The sequence below is a fragment of the Vicugna pacos genome, chromosome 8 (assembly GCF_048564905.1).
Source record: "Vicugna pacos chromosome 8, VicPac4, whole genome shotgun sequence".
In the NCBI taxonomy this organism is placed as follows: Eukaryota; Metazoa; Chordata; class Mammalia; order Artiodactyla; family Camelidae; genus Vicugna; species Vicugna pacos.
This window is the reverse complement of record NC_132994.1, coordinates 73,667,982-73,694,230: the sequence shown is the minus strand read 5'-3', so window position 1 is coordinate 73,694,230 and position 26,249 is coordinate 73,667,982. Positions and strand designations below refer to the sequence as shown.

Here is a 26,249-nt window from a genome sequence, read left to right as displayed (position 1 = left end):
TAAGGTACAACTTCTACCACATAACATAGTGCTTGACTGTTACTGTCATGGTAATTATTGTTTTTTATAATTGTTATTTGATGGGCCGTCTCACATTTCAGTTGAGAACTAGAAGGTGATACTGCTGCATTTAAAGGAGGGACAGCAGAAAATGAACTATTCTGCCTGGCCTTGAGGAGTTTATACTTGTTTAAAGAAAATGTAAAATATATACCACCAACATCTAAGACATATGCAAACATCTGTTATTTTTGAGGGTAACTATTTGATAGTTGGAAATACTATAAATATTACTTACTCTATATCCCAGAACATCCCGTGTGGTTTATTTTTATTTTGGAGACTAGGGAACTGAGCATTAAAGAGCTAAGGTTACTATGTTTACCCCAGTCTACTAAGCTGATGAGGGACCTACAGGAATTGCTGAATAGGTCTTTGGACTTTGGAGAATGTACTTGTCACCTCTGCTATACTGCTTCTACGAGAAAACGTGGCAAGTATTGCAAGATGTACGTAGTAAAAACCGCTGGAGCCCTGCAGAGGTGAGCAGTCTTGACGGGGCTGATGGTGAGGGGCTCCTTGAAGGAGGAGGTGGATCATGGAGGTGAACAGGCTTTCAACAGGCAGAGGTGAGAGGGAGTGATGTGCAAAAAGGCAAGAGATGGGGGCAGGAGTTTTCTGTGGTTTGCTTTTTGGAGGATTTAGGTAAGCAGTGTGTCTGCACAGACTAATGGAGAAAATGCTAGGACATAGGTTTGCATCAGATGAGAGTGATCCTGAGTTTTTCTCCCCAGTGGACAGTGTGAGACTTTAAAAGACTTGAGGGCTATGAGATGCTCAGAGCTGTGGATCAGTAAGGTTTACTTTGAAGAATGGTGTAGGACATTTCGGAAGCGAAGGCAGTACATCAGGACTCCAGTCGGGAGGCTCTTGCAAGAGTCTAGACATGATTTAATGAGAGTAGTGACAGAAGGAATGGAAAGGAAAGGACAGATGTGAGAAATACTGAAGAGGTGGCATGGCTGTTGGCAGTGAGAAGAAGGCATATAAAAAGATTGTAAGGTGCCAGCCTGGGCCTTGAGGGGGATAGTGGTTCCAAAAAAGAGAAATAGTATCACTAGTTTCAAAAGAAAGGGCAAATGTGTATCTCCGTAAGACACAGCAGAGCCTTTTGGCTGGGGCCACCAATGCCTTAGACACAGCCATGGTGCGTCATCACTCTAGTCTATAAGTGGCTTGAATTTTTTCCATTGCTGCACCATGAGTGCTAACACAATGCCTTTGATTTTTTATTAAGAGAGGGCACCGTGGAGATGGTGTGCGTTTGTATAGGCTGTCAGAGCTGAATCTCTTCGATAAACTCATGGGAATCTTACAGTTCCAATCAAGCAAGTGTTCTGCCTGAGTCCCTCTGTTTCCCAGGATGGATGTCAAAGGGAGCGTGAAATTTTGTTTGCGGGTCACTGACTAATTACGAAAGGGAAATCCCAGGGAAACTCCATTTTTTTTTCAGATGTTGCTGCATAGTTTTATAAGCAAAAGAAAATGTATGCTGTTCATTGAAGGGTGGCTGAGGGGTAAATCAGTTCAGAAATATTACAATTGCCATTTAAGGGCTTTAAATAATGCTCACTGTTGTTTTTTTTTTTTTTTTTTCTTTTGTCTTCCTCTCCAATTTTCTTGGTCAGTGTTTGTCAGGTTCAACTCCAGCCATGGTTTCCCAGTGGAGGTCGATTCTGACACCAGCATCTTCCAGCTCAAGGAGGCGGTTGCTAAGCGACAGGGGGTTCCAGCTGACCAGTTGCGTGTAATTTTCGCAGGGAAGGAGCTGCGGAATGACTTGACAGTGCAGGTGAGTCTCCCTTGGTGGACGTTCCTGGGATGCAGCCAGCCCCATTGCTTATACCGCTTCTGCTGCCAAGCTGACATTCAGGCCTGAGATCTAATAGAATAAATAGTGCCTGGGGATTCCTTGAACTTTACTCCACACTGCTTCATTAATTCTGACCTTCTTAATTATGCATTAAAACAGCGAGCAGGAAGGATTGGAAGAACAACTGTGAGTGAGAGAGAGAAAGAGAGAGAGAGCACACAAACTGGGCTTAGTGAATAAATGTTTACTGACTACAGGAGCAGCAAGGCACAATTCCTGTGTCTGTTCAATTTCTCCCTTACTTATTCCATTTGAATCTTAATGAAGAAGAATTCGAATAAATTGTTCCAGATCAGGCTGCTCAGTCCCGGTGCTGTGAGGTATCTGTAACCCAATTGTGACCCCTGGAGGATGGCCGTGGGGCTGCCGCTGTGGCTCGCCGGGGGAGGCGCAGGGCTCCGGGCTGTTCTCCAGTGGCACTGAGAGCCGGCTGCCTGCCCCTTCAGAACTGCGGTGCTGGAGCTGGTGCTGAAGGAAGACTGAAGCACAGCCAGAGTCCACCTTTTTAATTTCTCCAGACCTCAGTAACTGTTTCCCTACCTCTCTAGGGAAAAAGTTGAAACGTTAGGGAGGGAGTGGTGCCTGTCTTCTCTCCTGGCCCTAATACTTTCTGGGCACCCCACAGCTTCTAACCGAATTAAGGCCCGCATCCTTTTCACTTGGGTATTTCATTCACAATAGTGATTTCTGTAGGAAAAGGGGAGAACTGGGTAGGGGACGGATGAGCAGTGCCTTCACCTGAAAGTGGAAATCTGTAATTTGTTGGGGAAGTCAGCAAATACAATTCAATATAGACCGAAGTCATTCTTTGAGAAAGCACGAGAGACCAGTCGCTTTCTGGGGCTGGTTCAGGTGATGCTGAAGAACCTTGCAGACGTGTTCCCTCCTTTCGTAACTGGCACAGATTAATTGCAGTCATGTTTACATCTGTGTGGGGGTCGCTGCTGTGCTGGGGAAGCGGGGCTGCTCTGTCTCTAAGAGAGTCCTTTCTTTATTGACATCCTGTCACTGTCTCCTCTTGGTGATGATGTGTGCCGCTTTGTGAAGTTTGGGTGTACAGTTGGGTGCACAAAAGAAGCTACAGAAATGCAAGCCGCTCCCGCCCTCTCCAGCTCCTCTCCTGTGATGGCAGGAGGCACGTGCTCACTGTGCACAAACTGCTGTGCTTTGCTTTTAGGCAATTTGTTTTTACAAGGGAAGTGCCTGTGCTAAAAAGTGTTTTGATTTTTTTTTTATTTCAGTCAACTAAAAAGCTTTTTACTGTACCTGCCAACCTCTAAATCCAAGGATGTTTCCTTCATAAATTATTTTAAAATAGCTCCTTGAACCAAAATATTTTATGTTACCAGAAGTTTTGAAGTTGCATGTTCTAAAGTTTCTCACCTTTACCATTGGAGCTGATAGGTTAGACTAATTGCTAAGACAATTGATTTTTACAAACATATATAAAATAGGAATCTATCTTTCTATATATCGAGAGGGTCTTTATTTGGACAAACACTTCTGAAACACTTCCAATGTATGTTCTGGGCTTTTCAGGGGACCCCAAAAAAGACAAAACTCATCTTTGCTTTTGTAGAGCTGCTGTTTACTTAGGGACTCTAAAATCAGCAGAAATATTAAGTTGAACCATATGGCATAGATTAAAACTATCAGCAGTTTCATGTGGCTAATAGCCGTAACATAAGGATGTGAAACATGATAACTACCGTGTGAAACCTGAAATAGAAGTGTCATGAAGTTTTCAAGGTGGAGAAAACACATCTGAGGGGAGGTCACCAAGGAAGACCTCATGGGTGAATGGAAACTCCAGCCTCCGGAGACGGAGAATGAACATGGAGTACGCTCGGAACAGGCATAGGTTCCTGTTCTCGTAGGACCTGGAGGAGATGCTGAAGAGGGCATCAGAAGGGAGCTGGGAGCTGTACGTTGCAGAGACGTGATGTGGCATGGATGTTCCAAGCGTGGAGAGCTAGAGTGAAATCGGGTGTCCTGGAGAGAAGTGGGAGTCTGGAGATCCGGCTTGATTGAGGGCAGCATGAGGAGTTTTATACATGACGAGAGTTAATGCCGGTGGGAGATGTCTGGCAAGCAGCTAAACTTTGTGTGGAGCTTTGGGCTTGCTTTATATCTGAGGACTATCCACGCGGAGGTGAATATTTTGTTTACTGGAGCAGATTCAGTTGCCAAGGGGCAGAGGACAGAGGCACGACCAATTCCTTAGGCAGCAGGGGAGGAGCCGCTGAAAGAGGCATCCCCATCTAACTGACACTTTTGGAGATAATTTGGAAAAGGAAATTACTGGCAAAGAATTATATGTGTTGTGAAAAGATGGAGGAGGATGAGGCAGTAAAGAGCCTTCGGACCCAGCGATGGTGGTGATTAGGGACCTTCAGGAATCCAGGCCACGTTGCAGGGTTCAGTATGAGTCCTGGGGATGTGTTGCAAGTACAGCTCAGCTGGTCCCCGAGGGGAAGGAGAGACACAGGGAGTTCCTGGAAGAGCAGCAGGTCCTGCTCTGTGTTGTCCATCTCCTGGCCCTTGACTGTGTGCATGGTTGACTTTCACACAGTTGCAATCAGTGTGCAAATGCAGTTTTCTGTTCTGCATTTTTTCACTTAACAGTGTATCATGGGCATTTTCCATATTGTGTAATCTTTATTTCTAAGTGTCTGGATGATACTCTATAATAGGATGTTTATGTCATAATATAAGTATTTAGGGAATATCTAGTTTTTAATATTACAAATCAAGGCAAACTAATTTGTAAATGCATCTTACATCCTTGGAGAATATGGCTTCTTTGTGTTTCAGTTTGCTCATTTGTAAAATGGGAATAAAAATAATACGTATCTCATTGGGATTTTGTGAGGCCCAAGTTAATTTATGTAAAATCAGTGAAACAGAGTATGGCACATAGTGAACATTATATAAATGTTAGCATTTATTAGCACCATCATCGTCATGATTGTCATCATTATTAAGCTGTTACTACAGGGTCTAAGCGATCACCTTAATGACACAAGAAAGTTTTTCCTCATGAATTTTGATGAGTAGGTCTGCAGTGATCTAAGCAGTTAAGGCAATGACAATAGGATGCATATTTTTCTGGGGCAGTAAAATATGCGTCTGTAATATTTACACATTTTAACTCAAAAGCACTCAGTGGAGTTTATAAATAAATGTTTGACCCTCACATTTACAGGTTTTACTTAAGAATAATAGAATTCGTATTTAAAAAACTTAAAAAGACTTTACATTTCCTTCGATAGTTAGTTAAAATAGACACTATGGCTGTACTTTTCAGCAAAGATTCATCATGGTATTATTTCTTTTAAAATTTATTTTTTTATAAAGTGGATATCTGCCTGCACTGTATTGTTTAGAAGCACATTGGAAAGTCTTATACAATTTTTCCTACTTCATAAAGAATGTTTCTGTGCATGTTTTTGTAATTTTCCTTACACCTACAAGAATGCAATAGAAAATATTAGTGTTTGACGTATTTTTCACAGTGGACTGATATCTCTTCCTTGTAAAGAGTTTTTGTCAGCTCTTGCAACAGAGTGTTCGGGGCCCATTCAAATGATGGATCACCTTTTTTTCTGTCCTCCACATATAACACACTGCGCATCAAGAATCCCTGAAATCACCTGTACATAATTGTTAGTTTATTATTCAGATGTATACAAGGAAAACAAGGTTCTAATCTAATCTTGTACATATCAGAATCGATGAACTTTGCAATTAGTTTAACTGTTCAAATTACAGGGACTTGAGAATTTATATCAGATTTTGTTTGAGCAGAATTCACTATATTCATGAGCTGTATTATTATTAATATTATTAAAATCAGTATAGGTTTATTAGCCAATGTATTAGTCAGAGTCCTCCAGAGAAACAGAACCAGTAGGGTATATATATGATAGATAGGTAGGTAGGTAATGAAGAACTGGGTCACACAATTACGGAGGCAGACAAGTCCCAAGATCTGTAGTCACCAAGCTTTAGACTCCAGTCCGAGTCTAAAGGCCTGAAAACCAGAAGAGGGGATGGTGTAGTTTCAGTATGAAGGCTGGTAGGCCCCAGACCCAGGAAGAGTTGATGTTTCAGTTCGAGTTCAAAGGCTGCAAAAACAAACAAACAAACAAACAAACAAACAAACAGTGTCCCACCTAGATGGTCATTGGGCAGGAGGAATTTCCTCCTCCTCATGGCCTTTAACGTACTGGATGGGGCCTACGCATACTGGGAAGAGCCATCTGATTTGCTCAGTCTGCTGATTCCAGTGTTAATCTCATCCGAACACACCCTCTCAGACACATCTAGACTAACAACTGACCAAGTGTTCGGGCACCCCATGGCCCAGTCAAGTTGACACATAAAATTAACCATCATAGTCTAGATACAAGAAACCTCATTATATTTAGTTACTGTTAAAGGGAGGTTGCTTTATTTTATTTTTTTGGTAATAATTAGTTAGAATTAAAAAGTAGGAAATAAAATAGGACTGTTTGTTTGACATAGAAATGTTTGCTTTATGCAAGGATTCATCCAGATGGATGGTTATAGATTCCTTTAAATAAATATTCAATTTTATGATGTTTAAAATGTATATACACAGTTGGAGATAATCATTTCATGAAATAGGTCATTTTTGCAATAATTATTAAGGGGCATCAGTTTATTAACCCCCATTCTTCTAAGCTGTATGGGGTAACAAGATCTGAGTTTGGTACACAAGAAACATTTAGACTTTAAGAGCTTAGGTTATAAATATTAAAGAAAAATAAATGACCCTAGACAAGCCAAATTATTTAATTGCCTGTTTTTAGTGATTATATATATATATATATATATATATGTATTTCAAAAATTTTTAGTAGTGAAAAACCAGCTTTCACTAACAAAGTAAACTATGTTCAAAAGCTAACAAATTCAAATTTTGGAAATCTGTAAGAATATTTAACAGTTATTTCAAAAACTATTATAGATTGTTTTGCTCATATCTCTTACCTGCCAAATTTTGAAACTTTAAAAACTGTGCAAGGATATTATGAATACCTTATATGTTCTTTGAACTACTTCTAACCTAAATAAGTTAAACCTTATTGTTTAACTAAGTATTTGAAAGTTGTTTTCTTAATGTACTTCAATTTTTTTCACCATTATCATTTCCATTTCAATATACTTTACAGTATAAGCACAAAATATATAATGAGTAGTTGCTGTTGAGATAAAGAAAATGAACCATGCATATGTGCTACTTAATGTTTCCACTAACAAATGCAAAATGAACACCTTGCTTTACTGAAGAGAAGGTGGAATGGCAGAAGTGGTGTATACACTTGTTGGAGTTCTCCCATCTGTTTTCACTTTCTTTCTTTTTTTTTCATAATGCTCATAGATAATGTGACCACGATAACTTATCATATGAAATGAGACACTTTTAAGAATTAAAGAAGGCTCTAATAATAATTATTCCAGGACAAGAGTTGTATTCTGGCAGTGTCCTGGGAAGACAAATGGTCACCCAGGCATTGGGCTGTATTTCTCACAAATAAGACTTTCTATTTATTTTAGAAAGAGTTTTTTGGTGCCTTCCCCCAAGCACTGTGGGAAATGATGGATTAAGACCATAATCTTATTATGAAAAAATTGATAATAAAAAGTGATTTTATCTTTTCAATTGGTAAAGTATATTTTTAAGATTATAATCTAATTGATATCACAACATTTTAAAGTTTCATGGAATTAACAGTTTCTGGAGAATATGTCCACAGGCCAGTTTGAGAAGCACTGTCTGAGTGTAAGTATTTTCTTCATGCATTAATATGTTCTATTTGTTATTGGCAAGATTTTAATAGCTTTATAAAAGTAAATAAAAATAGAAAAAAAATACAGATTTCAAAAAAATGGGTGCTGTGGCACAGATTTTATTTCTGGAAAGATGGACTAGACAGACTTTTACCTATTCCTCCTGGTAAAATTCTGGGCATTACATATAATACAAACATGTGAAGGTCCTGAAAGAGGGAAAGAAAAGTGCAAACTAGCTAGAGACCTCAGGACCCAAGGAACAATACAGGTGTTAAGTTCCTTTTGTTTTGTTTTGTATTTGACCAAATATATCCAGGACTTGGAGATGATGAAACTGGTACCTAGAAATGCCAACGTGTATAGAAAAAAAGAGCCCCCCACCCCTGCAAAGTCTGTTTTCCATCCAAAGGAACAGGGGCAGAGTAGCCTGAAAATACAGGAAATTTTTGGACAATAACTATGCTTCTCCAGCTAAACACCGCAGAAAAACTGTGGCCCCACCCTCACTCCCACCAGCAGTAAGGAAGGCAAAGTGGAGATCCTAGATTACCTCCCTTGTGAGACTAAAGATGTGCCTCACACACCTGCTGGCGTGCTGTCAGAGAAGATCATAGGGAGCCAGGACTTACACCTTCATCTGGCAGCAGTAGGGTCCCCCTCCTGGTCCCTTCTGGGGTGGTAACAGAAGAGCCCCAGTGGAGAGTCAGGACTTCCAGCACTGTCAAACAGCAACAAGGCCACTCCTACCACAGTGACAATGGAGAATGTGTGTGGGGCTAGGACATCTCTCCACATAGCAATAAGGAAGAGTCCCAGTTTCATGTCAGGTGTCAGCAGATACCAAGTGGAGAACTGGGACTTCTGTTTCCACTGGCAGTAATGAGGTGATGCCCTCCTTTTCCAGCTGGAGCAGTATCATAAAAAGTCAGCTAAGACGGAAAGTTTAAGATCCAGAGTTTCATAACATAATGAGAAAATGGCCAGGTATCAAAGAAAACCCACCAAGAACCAGAAATCTCTCAAACTGAATGAAAAGACAATCCTTAGTTGGTAATACTAAGGTGACAGAGGTTTTAGTATAATCTGACAGATTTTTTAAGCAGCCATGATAAAATTCTTCAATAAATACTTATAAACATGCTTGAAATAAATGAAAAAAATAAGTCTGAGAAAAGAAATAGAAGATATAAAGAAGAATCAAATGGAAATTATAGAACTGAAAAATACAGTAACAAAAAGCTCACTGAATGAGCTCAACAGCAGAATGGAGGGGACAGAGGAAAAAGTTAGTGAACTGGAAGGTAGAACAATAGAAATTGCACAATCTGAACAGAGGAAAAAATAGGCTAAAAAAAAGTGCCTCAGAAATCTGTGGATCTATAAAATCACATTTAAAATTTGTGTCACCAGAGTCCTGAACAATGAGGATAAAAGAAGTCAGGACTAAAAAAGTGCTTAAAGAAATAATGGCTGAAAACTTGCCAAAATTTGCAAGAGATATAAACTTACAGATTCATGAAGCCGAGAGAATCCACAATTGGGTATATTCAAAGAAATCCACACATCATAATTAAACTGAAAACTGGATACAAGGAGAAAGCCTTGAAAGCAGCTAGAGACAATGTATAACTTACCTATAATGGAAAAAACAATTTTAATGATGGTGGATTTCCCATGAGCAACTATGAAGATCAGAAGAAAGTGGCACAATATTTTTCAAGTGCTGGGGGAGCAGGGCAGGAAACTGTCAGTTCAGAAACCTGTACCCAGCAAAAATATCTTCCGGGAATGAAGGAGAAGTCAACGTGGTTTCAGATGAAGGAGCAGTAATAGAAATTTTCATCAGTAAAACTACCCTAAAAGAATAAATCAAGGAAGGAAGTTCTTAATAAGGAAGGAAATAATAAAAGAAGGAAATTTGGAACATGAGGAAAGAAGGAAGAAAGAACACAGTCAGCAAAAGTATGGATAAGTACGATTGACTTTCCTTCCCCTCTTCAGTGTTGGAAATTATGTTTGACGATTATGGAAAAAACGTAGCAATGTCTCATGCAGTTCTAAATGTATACAGAGGAACTATCTAAGATAAAGGTCAATAGAGAGGTAAAGGGATATAAAAGGAGCAAGGTTTCTATGCTTTACTTGAACCTGTAAAACAACAACTGCAGTAGAGTGTGGCAAGTCACAAATGTATAAGGTGATACCTAGAGCAACCACTGAGATAGGTGACAGGCTGAAATATAAAATAGTGACAACACTAAATGCTGGGGAGGATGTGGAGAAACTGGGTCACTAATATATTGCTAGTGGGAATATATAACTGCATAGCCACTCTGGAGAATATGATGGTTTTTTAAAAAACTATACTTGCATTTACCATACAACTCAGAAATCATACTCTTGGTGACTTATCCTAGAGGAATGAAGACTTATGGTCACACAAAAGCTAATGCATGACTGTTTATAGCAGCTTCATTCGTATTAGCCAAAAACGGGAAACAATCTTAATGTCCTTCAACACGTGAATGAGTGCACAAACTATGGTCCATCCATGCCATTCTCACTGATTAAAAAAAAAAACTATTAATACACACAACGTTTTGGATTAATCTCAAGGGAATTATACTGAGTGGGGAAAAAAGGCAATACCAAAAGGCTGCATTCCAAATGATTCCATTAATATAACATTTTTGACATGACAAAATTATAGAAATGTTGGAGAGATCAGTGGTTACCAGGTGTTAAGGAGGGTGTGGCAGGAGCAGGAGAGAAGAATGTGTGGCAGTAAAAGGGCAACAGGAGGTGATGGATGTTCTGTATCTTGACTCTACCAGATGGATATGATGATGAATGTTCTGTATCTTGACTTGCGGTGATGGATGTTCTGTAGCTTGACGATACCAAAGCTGAGACTGTGATTGTGATGATATGCTATATTTTGGTAAGATGTTTTCATGGGGGAAACTTAGAAAAGAGTTCCTGGGACATCTGTGTATTATTTCTGACAACTACATGTGAATCTACAAGTATTGCAAGATTAAGTTTAATTTAAAAAGCACAAGGGAAAAACCCTTATGTTTATAAGTTCTGCCCTCTTTCACAGAAGGGTAGAATCTATCTTTTCTTATAGAAGATAAACAAGCTTGTTATTTGCATCCATTTTAAAGAAACAGTATTTATGGTATGTGATTTTCAGTTTAAGAAATTAGAAAATAATTTAACCGATTCTCGTAGATGAAGATTAATTCACACTAAGAGTCAAAAGGTCCATAAAACCCCTAGAAGTATTAAAGCATCTTTCGTGAATTCTTAAACGGACTCTTTGACACCTCATAGGTCAAAATAGACATGATTGTTACGTATTTTCAAAGCCTTTGTTAAATATTTCAAATAAACAAAAACAAACAGTTGATAACAATTTTATCCTCTTAGTTGTACATGTTTTCCAAATTGGTTTGAGAGTCGTGCACTGTAGTTTTAGGCAATAAGAGAACACCTCATGTAACCGTTGTGCTTGTAATGGTTAGAGAAAGCATCCCCTTAAATACTGCTCCCTGTTTATTGGTACCATACATTTACGTACTATAAGAAATTTGGGGATGGAATGGTTTTATGTATAAACTAAATTTATTTAAATTATTTTTATTTTCTCTCTTGAATATAACAGAAGAAGCTAGATTAGAACATAGAATGCAGTTCCACCATGATTTTTTGTTTATGTATAAAATAATTCTGCAAATGGCAGTGTAAATGGCCAGTATATTTCACTTAAAATTCTTTTTTTTCTCTGACTGTAAGACAAAATGAAGGTAGATTAGATACCATTATACTGAGAACAATCATATAATGGTTTCATTGTATGTAAGAGTCCAGTTGTATAAATGACGTCCTCAGACACTTAAGGAGTAATACAAGAATTTTTCCCAAAAGATTGAGTTGCTAATGGAACTGACTGCTAGCCTCATTCATTTAGGTAAAATGTAGATATCCACTCGAGTTCCCCCGAAGAGCTGGTATGTTACTGTAGCAACTAGTGAGAACTACAAAGTGTCAGAGTCTAGAATCAAAGGTTGATGATCTGTACAGAGCAAGTGCTCGTTTCAGGAAGACCCTTATTTCATCTGTTTGTGTCTGGTTGTTTATATGTGTCAGAAAGAATCTCTGAATTACTTACCTTTTTGCATAATTCAAAACACTCAGAAATGTTATTTTTCTGTTGAAAGGAAGTCTTGACATTTGTGTGCCCCTGCAGACTTACGAAACATCTTTGAGGATTGCCCTGGATGAATGCAGACTTGAAGAGAAAAAAAATTGAAATTCTTTTAGCTTATAAGAGGCTGAAGATACACTGTCTGTGGATTTACTTAACAGGCTCACGTCTCACAGACGATTCCATTGCCCTTATTGTGCTCAAACTGCAAGGTAGAAAGTCTGTGAGGGAGTGAAACTCGGGAGCAAACCAATCCCCCGGATCTCAACCTAGGATGCATTTTATTAGAGTATAAAAAGCAAGACCTGTCTCATTGGAAACCTGACAAATGAAAGAGGAGCGATTACACACTGAAATGTTATTACTATTCACTGAAGTCCTCATTTCAAATATTCTGTTCTGCTTTCTCTGTTATTGGAAGATCTTATTTAATATAATCATCATCCTTTACAGAATAATTTAAGACTCAAGAATGTGTCTATACCATTTACCCTAAAGCTTCTACAGCACGAGATTGTCCACACAAATTCTACCTTTTCCTTCTTCCCTCTTTTTACCAAGCCTGAGAGTATTGCCATAGAACAATGAAAAGCTTTATGTGAAAAAACTCTTTAAAGCTTATATTCCAAACTCACTTATGACTGATCAATACGAATCTGTGTTCTTCATTTTCTGTTTATAGGCGGGCTTGAGTCATAGCTTAAGTTAATGAATAGATTAATATCAGTAAATATTTACTCTGCTATTCTTTTATTTTTTTAGATATGAGTTAAATAGAAGATAAATTTAAATGTGTAAAAAATAAATTGTTTTAGTTGTAACTTCAGGGATGCTCATAACATAAAGAAAACAAAATCAAAGAGGACAGAGAGAGTTATACTTTATTCCTTCAACTAAGTTGAATGTTGATAAGCATACAATTGTCAACCATTTAACAGCAGAATCTTAATTAATTAAGTTAACTTTGGATAAGTGAGTGTTGTCACTGTAACCTTTCTAAGGCACTGAAGGATGTAATAAATAGCGTTTTCTGGCCATGCATTTAAACCGAGGACATACAAACTCACTTAATGGCAGCAAGACCTCAAGTATTCCCATTTGTGATGCAAGCTCATAATTTATAAACTTAGTGTCAGTAGAGTGCTCTAGTTTCAATTACTTGAGAATCTAAAAAAAGTATTTGTCTTGGCCTCTTGTTCATATGTATCTTCACACAGACTAGCACACATTCATTTAGGCAATGAAGAAAGTTACAAATTGTGTGAGTGCATTTGTGCAGACTACATTTCATGGAAGGTTTTAGTCTGTCACTGGATTTTATTTTGCCATTAAATGTTTTCTCTCCTATTGTTGGGCCTGGTCTGTTTGCATTCAGAGGTGCCACTCTTGTAAGATTTAATGTGTAGACTAATTATGGCACAGAGCTCTGCTTTTTAAATTGATGAAACATTTGACATAGAGGGAGAAGTGAGGGATGTGAGAACCCATTGATGTTTATGTTTTGGAGTACATCACAAACTTTATTTCAAATGTGTGGGCTTTTGAAAGCTCAATACAGGTTTTGCCAAGGATATTTTCTGTTCGTTTTTATATCCTTAAGTATTTCAAAGTGACTTGAATCTGTGTGTTTGCATTCCATTTATGCATAATTCATCAAACATTGTTCTGAAAGGAGAGTAAATAAAAACAAAAACTTACCGAAGATATTTCTAGTGTTACTTAAAACTTGGAAACTTAGAACTTTGGAACCTGTGAAAGTAGATAACACCTGCTTCCTCAGTTCACCTGTTCTGCCCCCAGTCAGTTCTTCTCATTTTCAGCAACATTAAAATGCATGCTGTTTTATAGAAGCCTAAATGACTTATATATATATATCTTATGTCATCTTATTTTATATATATATTAGTCCAGGGAAATTTTATGATGTCATCTCCAACATACACTTCTTGGCCATATATAATGGAGGAATTAAAACTTCAAAGAATGTCATTTACTAGGTGAAATCATTCAGTGAGAATTCTACTCATCTTTCCAATGCATGGTTATAATGAAGTGGGTATGAATCACTATAAAGTCAGACTTTGTGGGATGGACAAATCTCTTAAATTCTTCAATGTCTATGTTTCCCATCTATAAAATGGATGTAGGAATAGTTAAATGAAAGTATACCTACAAAGGACAGAAACATAAGCAAATTTTAAACTATTATTGGTTTACTTTGATGAATAATTCACAGAAAATCTCTTCTGATATGCAGTGGATTCAACTTGAAACTTATTTTGTTTTAAAACCCTCCCAAAAGGAACCAATTTACCCAATTCTAAACTATTCTCCACTCAGGCTAACCTCAGAATGGCATCGTATGTCTTACTGTGGGAGCTTCTTTGATTTAAGTCTTAGAGATAAACTATTATTTTAAGAAAAGAGCACATCCTATTCTAGTGGAGTTTGCCTTTTTCTTTCATGTGCTGCATATATCTGAACACATCATTTTATTTTGGGAATTTTACAAGTGTCCTTACTGTTCAAAATCTATTTCATAAGGGGCTCACAATAATCTGAGATTGTGTCTAAGAGTTTGTGAGTCACTCAAATGTAAAATAGGAGGCATTCTAAACATAAAAATACATTATCCAACCTACTTCCTACTTAAATGACTCACTTGTTGTCTTTGTAATTTGTAAGCAGAATGGAAATACTAAACTTACATAACCTACGATTCTGTAGTCCATTTAAAGCAAGATTAAATTAGTATCTTTCTGTATATGTTCTGAGTGCTTTAAGAGGAAAAAGTTGATTGTCTTACAGGTCAATCTTTATACATTGCTTATATTGTATATTACGTATAATTGCTGAGTTCATCTTTGTCCTTTACCTTCAACTCCATAGCATGTTTTAAAATATGTTATCTATTTTACGTATATAATCACATATCAATCATTCAGTCCTGTTCACTGATAAGGAACAAGTTTAAAAATAATTTGTTCAATGTTTCTGTAAATAAGTATATGAGCCACCAAAAGACTAAATTAATTATGATAAAGTATAAATTCCTCCTATGATTGGTTTCAATTTATTAAAAATATGCCATTGAAAGTTTATAAAAATAATTTGAGCATTTAGAAGACAAATATCAAAGGACATTACCTTTTGAAAATAGCAATAAATTTATGAATTACTTTTAAGGCTTGGTTTGACTAGACAACAGAGATTTTTGTATTATGAATTTGAAAAATACAGTAAACTTTTTGGTAGTCTTTAAGGGTTTGCTTTTTACTAGGTATTTTCAATTCCTGCCTCAGGTGGAAGAATGTTGCAGGGGACCATCTCGTATTCAAAAGTATTGGATTATTTTTATTTTTCATATTATTTTGTTTATTTAGTTTATTTTTTGACTTAAGAGATTGATGAGAGAACTTTAAGTATCAGATCATATCTGAGTGAATGAGTTTCATTTTTAAATAATGTTTTCTTAGATACTAGAAAAATAAATAAAAAATAACACAACGGTCTGACAGTTATTTATATTTCACATTCTGGCCTCTCATTAAATTTATTTCTGCATTCATGATATATATTCTGTTTATAACTCCACCTCTCGCCCTCTGCAGCATTCTTAATCACATCCATCCTCCGCTAGGCAACCTCCTAGGTTCTTCCAGCAACTCTAATTGGGTTAAATACAGCAGTTTGCTGACAAACTGGCTCACCAGAATAAAAAGGCCTGACTGTAGCTTTGGATTTTCTGTGCTGTGAATCCACCCATCCAGGTTTTTTTCAAGGTGTTGATGTACTGACACTGAATGCAGAGTTGGAAGAAGGTGCTCACAATCCCTTCTTAGGATGTGGTGTGGGCGGGTTCAGCACAACACCTGAATTCTTCATCTCATCTCTTTGTACTTCTGCCTTTGGATTTGATCTGTCTTTTTAAGTCATAAGGAACCTTTGTTTGAGAAACCTTTTCAAATGTTTGAAGATAACTGATACAGCCTTAAATTCTTTCTTCTCTTGTCTTAACATCTATATATTTTACTTACATCTTTAGACAAACTCCGTTTGGCCATTTTTAAGGCTGAAGAGAGAGCTAGCCCCTGGAACTAGCCTGGTCCATGCCGGAACAACTACATGTCCCTTAGTATGATGTACCTATTAACGTGGCCCAATATTTTATTTTAGGATGGATGATATGGCTTATATAGTTGCATAGTCAATTTAAACTTCTAGCTCTTCCTCTCAAGGTCTGTATTTAAGTCAGTTCTCACTTTCTGTGTTTGTAGCACTAATCTTTTTAAACATTCACTTCACATTCTTTCATTGAAACCCCATTTTGTGCCATGTGTGAGACATGGACCCTCCTCCCAACAGCCTTACAACCTGGCTGGACGAACATGTGCACAACTTACAGTGCGTGGGTTAGAGGCAGCCCACCTGGGTTTGAATACAGGTTCTGCTCTTCATTAGCTTTGTGAACTTTACCATATTAGTTAACCTTTCTGTGCCTCAGTTTCCTTCTCTAAAATGAGAAAAGCAGTATTCCTTCCTGCCGTGGTTGTTACTAGTGTGAAGTGAATCAGTGTGTGTGAGGAGGTGTGAGAGCTCCTGGTACGTGGCAGGCTCTCCCACAGGCGGTCGCTGGCTATATCACCATCATCGTCACCGCCATCGCCATCATTAAAGTGCTGCCCCAAGGACAGAGCCATCTGCTCCGCCTGGCGGAGCCAGGAATGGATCAAGCTGAGGAGAATCAAAAGCTGAGACTTAAAAAGATAAATACAAGTTTCCTGGATGAAAAAGGGAGAAAGATATTTTATACAGAGACAGTAAAATACGAAAGGACACTAAGGTCAGAAGAGTTTAGAAATACAGCCATTTGCTGTGGCTGAACCAAGAGTAAGGGCAAGAATGTGGAAGGCAGTATCGTGAGGAGCAAGGACTGGGCCCAATGTTGAGGGGTGTAATATTCGGGTGCAGACGTGATCTTTGATTCTTTTCAGGAATGGTTCCTGATTGTCTGCTCTCTACACGTGGTCCAGGTTCATCGCCTGGGGGAACCGTGGTAAACAGGGCATGCACACCTCTGCTTGTAGGGGCTTTCTGTTTGGGAGCAGATAATATGAAGACACAGGTTTTAGGGAGTTTTATGTCCAGTTTGTGTGGAGGGTGTGGTAAGTTCAGGGAGAAACAGGAAGGAGGTGGCCAGGCTAGTTAGGAGACCACTGCAGTGTGAGAAGCGCTAAGCCCTGAACTCAGGCGGTGACAACAGAGAAGGACATGGAGGCAAGGGCTCCACAGAGGAGCTCCAGGTTGAATCTGTCCATCGAGGGCATGGCTGTTGTGCATGCTCCCGGGGTGAAGTAATGACCCCCAAGTGTAGGACTTCTCAATTTCTGTTTCATTGGTTTTTAATGATTAAACATGTATTGATTCAGCTATTAAGATGTGACACGCCAGTTTCCATTGGTGGGCAAGTCGGACAAGGTCCATGTTCTCATGGAGCCTACACTCTATGAGCAGGAAGAAGCTATTTAAGCTTTTTGTCAGAACGTCATGAAGATGAAAGGCACATGTTAAAAAGGACAGAGAGAGAAAATATAAGGGACCAGGGTGCCTGATGGGTCATGGAGCTCCTGCACCAGCCCTGGACAGCTTTTGTCAAAACTTCTTGTTACGTATGAAAAATAAACCCCAATATGGTTATACTTCTGTAGGCAGAGTCTTGCTACATGCACCCAAACTCAGTCATACCTGTTTATGGGAACAACAGTGGTAAATTTCAGCTGTTGATAAATGCTTAGAATAAAAGAAAATGGCCTCAGAAACTGTGATCCTACCTTTTATTGCTGGGAAATTTAGGAAAGACTTCTCTTGGATTGTGATGTTTGAGCTGAGATCTAAAGGAGGCAGCCCTGGGAATATCTGGGGAAGAACTTTCCAGGGAGAGGGAGCAGCTGAGTACAGAGGACCTAGAGTGGGAATTAGTTAAGCATATCTGAGGGCCAAAAGGAAGGTAAATGTGGCTGGAGCTTGGGGGAAGCCAGGAGATTGACCAGGAGGCTAACACAGCCATTTGGGGGAGAGAGAATGGGACTTGACTGGAGTGCTGGAAGCTGAAGCAGAGGGAAGTGTGTAGGTGTGTGATGCTTTAGAGGTTGTTTCAGTAGGACTTGCTGATTGAACTATCAGATTGTGAGATATGAGATTTAAATATAAATATTTATAAGTAAAGATTTAAATATGACATACAGACATTTGTCTTGAACACATAATAATTGTAAATGTGACCTGGGACAGGGAAGAGTAAAGGAAACAGAGGGATGTTTTGGGGAGAAGAGATTCAAATAAATTTTATTTAAGGGGTTTAAGGTTTCAAGTAAATTTTAAGTGGAGCTATCCAGTAGGCATTTTGCTTACATGAGTCTGTTGTTGAGGGTAGAGAATAGAACAGAAATACGAATTGGGGACTCAAAGTTTGACAGTGCTAACATAACATATATAAGACACATTCTTCAGTTCAGTTTATTTGGGGATATACACATAGACTCCCAGTCAAGACAATGTTAGACGTAGAATCTAAATGGAGAAGTGTAATAGAAATACATGTACATTGTATCAGTGGCTTCAAATTTGATTAATATGCTTGTTCTTTTGAAATGCCTGACATTAGCAATCTTGATTTCCTGTAAGTCAAATTTCCATTACCAGTCAAAGACGAATGAATGGTTTATATATAAACAATTATATATATATTCGGAGAAGAAATACATTTGTAATTATTATTGCAAAGTACCTCAGGAGTGCAGAAGAGGTTGGGAGTAGTATAATAAATACCAGTATACCACCTGTCAGCATAGGAAAAAATAATTGCAACTGAAGTTGAAGCCCTGAATGCACTTCTCTCTGATTCTGTCCCCTCCTTACTTCCCCATGGAGATAACTGTTATCCACAATTTGGAATTTGTCATTGTCATCCATGTTTTTAATACCTCTTTAGTATATGTATTTACTAGTTTTCAGTACTAGTATTTTGCATGTTTGTAAATTTTAAATAAAACATATTATATTGTACTTTTCTTATGCAGCTCGACCTTTTGATGTTGCTGTGTTCTGGGAGTAGTGCCTGTTGGCGTGTGTAGCGCTAGATCATCCATGTTCGTTAATGAGTAACATTCCCCTGTACGCGTTTATTACAGTGTATTCAGTCTTACTCTCTTGGGAATTTAAATTGTTTCTAATTTTTTGTGTCACAGATCATGCTGAATGAAGCATTTTTAAAAATTATTTTTTGGGGGGAGGTAATCAGGTTTATTTTTTATTTTTAGAGGAGGCCCTGGGGATTGAACCCAGGACCTCGTGCAGCCAACAACATGCAGCCTACCACTTGAGCTATCCCCTCCCTCCTGAGGAATTTTCTTATGTGCCTCCCTGTGTACATGTATAAGAGTTTCTCTTAATTAAATCCTAGGAGTAGAATTTCTGGGTCAAAGAGATGTGCATCTTTAACTTTACGAAATATTGAGTAATTGTTCCACTAGGTGAGTGTAATGATTTAAACTACCACCAGCTGTGATGGAGCGTTCCAGTTGTTTCACATCCTACTCAGTATTTAAATACTTTCAGAGGTTTAAATGTTGAGTCTGTTTGGTGTGACATTTTGCATCAGAGATTTAACTTGCATTTCCTGATTAATAGTTGAATAAGCCTCTTTTCACGTTTACTGGCCACTTGTATTTCCTCTTCTGAACAGTCGGGGCACTTTTGTGCACTTTCTAATGGATCTGTTGTATTTTTTAGTGTGGATTGTTTTAATATGTAGTGAATACTAATGTTTTGGGGTTGCATAAATCACCAATCATCTTCCAGCCTACAGCTTTTTTTTTTAACTTTGATGTTATTAAATGTATAACATATTCCATTTCAACGTAGGAGACAATCCAAATCCTTAAATCCGTTTTATGATTTGTACTCTCTGCGTCAAATTTAAGAAATCTTTCACATGTTGTGGCCATGAATTTTTTAAAAATTTTCTAGAAGTGTTAAAACTTTAGTTTTCAAGTACAGGTTTTTAATAACTGGAATTTATCTTTGTATATGTTACATGAGAAAGATCTTTTATTTTTCAGAGGAATAAGCTCTTGTCCATTTCCATTTATTGAATATTCATGTCATGTAATGTCTTTGACATATGTCAAATTTCCATGTATGCCCAGACCTATTTACAGACCTCCTGCTCTGGTCCATTTGGCTATTTGTCCCTGCATCCATACTACAAATTAATTAATTACCACAGCCTTATGATTACTGGTATCTGACAGGGTATTGCACACCCCTTGTTCTTTAGGTATGTCATGTCTGATTTTACAAATTACATGAATGATAATTCTGGACTAGAATTGTTTTCTTGCAGTACTTTGAAAACATTGAATATAGCTTACAAATTTGTGCTATTGGTAAGAATACTCTCAGTCTAACTGTAGATCTTTTATAGGTAATCTGTGTCTCTTGTTGCTGTAATGCTCTTTTCTTTGTCTTTGATGGTGGTGACTATCACAACCATGTGTCTAGCTTTAATTTAATTTTATTATTCACTGTGATTCCGGTATCAGAACACCCAGGGGTTCATCAGTTCTGTGAAATTATCCACCAGTGTCTCTCCTCCCGTCTCTTTGTCCCCTGATTCTGGAGCACTGGTTGTATGTTGTATGTTTCATTTTCTCTTCTATGTCCTTTTCCTTCTCTTTCGTATTTCCCCTCTGTTCGACTTCTCTCTGTGCTGCATACAGGTCATTTCATCACGTCTATCTTTTCTCCTCAGCTGATTTTTTTTTAATTTCAAAGGAATTAATTTTATATTATTTAATGATACCATGTGGATATTTACTTCACTCGTTCTGCCTTTTTTAATAAAGCGCTGTTCCTATCCCTGGTACCTCCGTCACAAATACGTCAATAAATAATAGACTGCTGTTCTTGTTCTGCGTTTCAGAGTTCTCCCATTAAGTCTTGGATCATTGGAAGCATACTTATTCAGTGGTGTCTACACAAAGTTCAGTGTCCGGAATTCTTGGTGCATAATCACAATGATCACTGGGTGCACAGACTCTCTCCCAGGGAAGGTTGTCTTTCCACGGGCTTTACTGCATTAGATCGTGCGCTCTTTTCAGGTTGGCTTTGTCCGGGAGACTTCTGAGCTGCAGTCGTTGGCAGTATGTCTCTTCACCATGGTATTTTCAAGCACCCGAAGTTTATTCAGCAATTTGGAAATACTTGGTATGTTTAATTCCCAACTGTGGACTGTGCAGGTGGTATAAATTTGGCTCGTCTGTTGAAGAAAGAACAGAACAGTGGTTATAAACCTTCAAGAGTGGTTTTTTTTTCCATTTTGCTAGAACCCAGTATAAAAGCCATTAGCTTCCTCTTCATCCTGTCCTGGTGGGTAGATTTTTTTTTTTCTCCCTAGTCCACCTTTTCACTGAAATCATTGCTTCTCCGGGGCTCTAGTCTATACAGAGATTTTAGCCCTAATTCTTTACCTCGCATGGGCCTAAAACATGCATCTTCTATGTGACCACGCACTTCTAAAGAAGCAATCTCCTCACGTGCACACTTCGCTTTTTTTTATTAAGAAATTTTATTTTTTAGAGCAGTTTTACATTCATGACAAAACTGAACAGAGTTCTCATATGCTCCCTGTCCCCTCCCCACACGCAACCTCCTCCACTGTGAATACTGGGCGTCAGATACATTTGTTATAGCTTATGAACCTACACTGACACATCACTGTCACCCAGAGCCCATAGTTTACATTATGATTCACTCTTGGTGTTGTCCATTCTGTGGGTATGGACTAATGTATAATGACGTGTATTCACTTTAGTATCATACAGAGTATTTTGACTACTTTAAAAATTCTCTGTGCTCTGCCTGTTCATCCCTCCCCAACCCCTAATCCATGGCAATCACTAACTTTTTACTGTCCCCATAGTTTTGCCTTTTCCAGAACATCATGTAGCTGGAATCATGCAGTATATAGCTTTTTCATACTGGCTTCTTGGATTTGGTAATATGTATCTAAGTTTCCTCCATGTCTTTAATGGATTGATAGCTCATTTCTGTTTAGCACTGAATTGTATTTCATTGTCTGGAGGTACACAGTTTATTTATTCACCTACTGAAGAACATCTTGGTTGCTTCTGTGCTTTGGCAATTATACATAAAGCTTCCATAAACATCCATGTGCAGGTTTTTGTGTGGACATAGATTTTCAATTCATCTGGGTAAATAGCAAAGACTGTGATTGCTGGATTGTATGGTAAAAATATGCTTAGTTTTATAAAAAAGCAGAAAGAAAAACGTCCAGACTGTCTTCCAAAGTGGCTGTACCATTCTGTATTCCCATCAACAAAGAATGAGAGTTACTGTTGGCTCTACGCAGTCACCAGCATTTGATGCTATGGAGTTTTGGACTTTGATCCTTCTAAAAGATGTAGTGATCACACTTGGCCTTTTAGCTAATTTTTGTTCTGCCACTTTGGAGGTTTTTTTCCACTTTTTTGATAGATGAGGTTTGCATTTATAAATATATTCGTTGTATGTGATCCACAGCTTCTTGCTGTTTTACAGCAGGAGGGTTTTGTTGTTGTGGTTGTGGTTCATCTAGTTTTCAATTTTGCCCAAAATGGGAGTCTACATTTCATGTTTAAAATAAGAAAATCACACAACTATTAAATATCTCAAAATCATCTGCTTCTAGAATGGCATCAGCATCATGTTTGGTTATTAGAAATTCATCCAAACACCAGGAATAATGATTTGAATCTAGTACTTGATAAATATTTGTTGACTAAGTGAACAAATATTATGTAGTACAATTGACAGTCTCTTCTATTAGGCGCCACATAACTCTTGCTGGGTTAATATCCACATTTCCAACAACAGGAGGTTCCTAGACTTGGTGGTCCCTCTCTAGCATCTGTGAACAGAGGCAACTCTGTACTGTAACCGCAGGTAGTTCGGCTGCAGTTACCAGGCATTTGCATCATACTCACAGTAAGTTATATACCAAGATGTGGCCTCACACTGCCTGTCAGTGTGTGTGAGAAGGCAAAGCCATGAAGAAAGTCTCACTCAATTCAGTTAAAATAAGTCTTACCCATACAGCAGCAGGACTTTGTGTAGCTATCTTGCAAAAGAAGGAAAGAATGGAAAGGAAAGGAGAAGGGAAGGAGGGGAGCTAGGGAATGAGGGCTGGATCACAGTTTTTCCTGGATTGGTGTATTTCCAGCATGATTTCTGTCTCTTTCTGTCAGTGCTCTATCTTTGGCCTGTCATTTTCAGATGACCTCAGTTAGTCACCCCCTGTGACCTGCCCTGTTTCTCCGTTGCCTCAGAACTTAGCTGTAGTGATTCACATACATAAAGCCAGGTATCGGTAAGCTCCTACTTGAGAAAGTAGGTGGAAGTCAAGTCCCTTGGAGTATTTAGGAACGTAACCCCGTATTCAGTTACTCTGGGTATGGAAGAGGAAGGCTGTCTGTTCCACCGCACATTTCTTTGTAGTGTTAAGAGGTACAGTTGGCCCTCCATACCTGCAGCTCCTCATGTGCAGAGTCAATCAACCACAGGTTGATAGTATTTGAAAAACAAAATCCCAGAAACTTCCAAAAAGCAAAGACTTGAATTTGCCATGCACAACAGTTATTTACATAGTGTTTACATTGTAATTTGGTATCAAAAGTAATCCAGAAATTATCTGAAGTGTACGGGAGGTTGTGCATAGGTTGTATGCAGATACTATGCCAATTTATATAAGGGACTTGAGCTTCTGTGTGTTGTGGTGTGTGTGTGTGGCTAGTGGGGAGGGGGGGCCCAGAACCAATGCCCCACCAACACCAAGGAATGACTGTACTGTGGAAGTAATAAAAGGCAAAGAATGAGGAAAAGACTAGAATAATAATGATTTTTACTTCACTTGTTATGTATTTTCTGTAATGAGTCTCACTTCTTTTTATGACTCATAATATCCTATTTTTGGATATCTCTTACTTAGAAGAGCCTGCTCTGACTCTGATGTTTCTATTTGTAAAAAGTACCACTAGAATTGTAATGTGCAGAGAAACCTACTGTATTCTTCACCTTTCCTGTCTCATCCAGATCTCCACATAAAGGACCCAAACATAAGGCTCTCTCTTCATATGCACCAGCATAAAATGTGCTAAATTATGATGTTTCATGCTGTGGCCTGTGCATCTCTATCAATGATAGACCACCTACGTGACACTAGTTTTTCTGTTGAATATGAAGGACGGGCACATTTATCTGGCAGGTGTGCCATTTGGACCATTTTTGGAACTGAGTCTCAGCTCCATCATCTATCATGGGATGGCAAGTAAATTAGTTAGTGTCTCTATAACTTAGTTTCTTTACTGGAGAAGACAGGGGTAATAGTATCTGACCTTGAGGTTGTTGTGAGGTTCAATATGATGATGCTTGCTACGCATGTGGCACAGTGCCTGGTGCCAGGTTGGCACACAAATGCTTCTTCTGTCCTTCCTAATACATAGTGTGCCATTACGCATTGTGTACAGTGATTTCCCAAGTGCGTATCCTTCCTCTCAGGGTTTTAAGCAATGACCTGAAGGTGTAGTAGGCAGATTCCCGATGGACATCAGTTTAGGTTGTAGGAATGCTGCTGGCGGGGCTCTAGCCTGCAGACACGTCCTCACAGAGATGGGAGGGGGAGGGACGCTGGTTTCCACAAGGACTGACGTAGTGGGTTTGATCTCAGTTTTAAGTTGCACTGGGTCATGTTGTTTAGCGTAAATTTGCAGTTTTGCTTATTAAGTTTAATATAGGGAAGAAAATTACGTAGGCAGAAGATTTAAACTGTATTATCACCAGCATTTTTTATTTTTCTGGCACTAGAAAAGTGCTAAACAGTTAAAGTATTCCCATTTTCATTATTAAAGTATTCCCGTTTTTCTCTGCTGGTCTCTTAGTGGGTGATAAATTTACTTACACTTTTTATGACTCAGAGTACAGAGGTTTATTCTCTTTAATTTTTTACTAATTTGAATGTAGTATTTTTGATGCTTTCTTTTAAAAATGATAGAGATTCCATATTATTTCTCAAAATATTTCATAGGCTTCCTTCATTAGAATCTCTTTGAATATAGATGGGGAAGATTGTTATAAATGCAGTTTTTTGAGATGTGTTGAGAATGGGAGGCCCTCCCAAAATTTACCTGAATCTCTGGTAGTTGCATGAAGGTACCTGAGTTTTTAACAAGCTCTCCAGGTGAGTCTCCAGGGGACAGGTGCATGCTCAATTTACAACTCATGGATCTAGGTTTTCCAACTTGCAGCCATTCTAAGATGGCAGTCTCTCACCACCAAAACTTTTTAATAAAAGACAAAGGATTCAATATGATTTAAATTTATGCCAAAAATTTTGATCTCATACTATGGTATTTTAACTGTAAATCTTGGTACTGTAATTTCCTAAAATTTTTCAAAATTGGTAGGATAATAAGTAATTTGTTATTGTGCAAAGTACTCACTCTTTCAGCAACAGCTTTTAAAACTAATTTCTCTCTCCCTCTCCATCACCATCTCCCTCTTCCTCCCTCTTCCTCTCCTTCTTTGTCTCTCTCATGGAGATAATGGTTATTTTCGTAAGGAGTTTGAGAACACCGAAGAACATGAAAATGACAATTAACGCCCCCTTTACCTTGCTTGCCCCCAGGATGAGCCATCACACGTTTTGACGTTATAGGGAGTATCTTTGTTGGTTTCTGGAGTTAAGAGCTGGGCTCTGGGGCCTGACTGCCATATCCAAACTCTTGACTTTGTCATTTACAGACTATGCAGCTGAGGAATTTGCTTAAACTTTCTGCACCTCAGTTTCCTCATCTGTAAAATGAGAATAATAAGTGTATTATTATTGTGCATTTGTTTATTTATGTAGCCTCACTGTAGTTTTGTAAAGACTGAGCCAAATACACGTAAATTGTTTTCTTAGTTCTCAGTACATAGTCTCGATCAATTTTAGCTATTATTTTTATCTTTTATTATTTATTTTGGCTATTGTGAATAACGCTGTTTAGAATGTTTGTGTACGAGTCTTCACATGGGCATATATTTCCCTCTCTCTTGGGAGTATACCAGGGAGTAGAATTGCTGGGTCTACGGTAAGCTGTGGGAACATACGTTTAACTGAGGAACTGCCAGCCTGCTTTCCAAATGCCTGTTGATATTTATATTTATTTTGTTTCATATCAATAACAAAAG

The 26,249-nt window shown here is 38.2% G+C and overlaps 1 protein-coding gene across 3 annotated transcripts in view; it reads left to right on the top strand.

Moving 5' to 3' along the window:
- Window positions 1-26,249, top strand: part of PRKN (parkin RBR E3 ubiquitin protein ligase) — a 1,151,747-nt gene that overhangs the window by 213,351 nt on the left and 912,147 nt on the right. For all 3 annotated transcript variants that reach the window (XM_072966149.1, XM_072966148.1, XM_072966150.1), the window contains one exon: window positions 1,689-1,852. In XM_072966149.1, coding sequence (XP_072822250.1) covers window positions 1,689-1,852 — 164 coding nt within the window. The remainder of the gene's footprint in view (window positions 1-1,688; window positions 1,853-26,249) is intronic.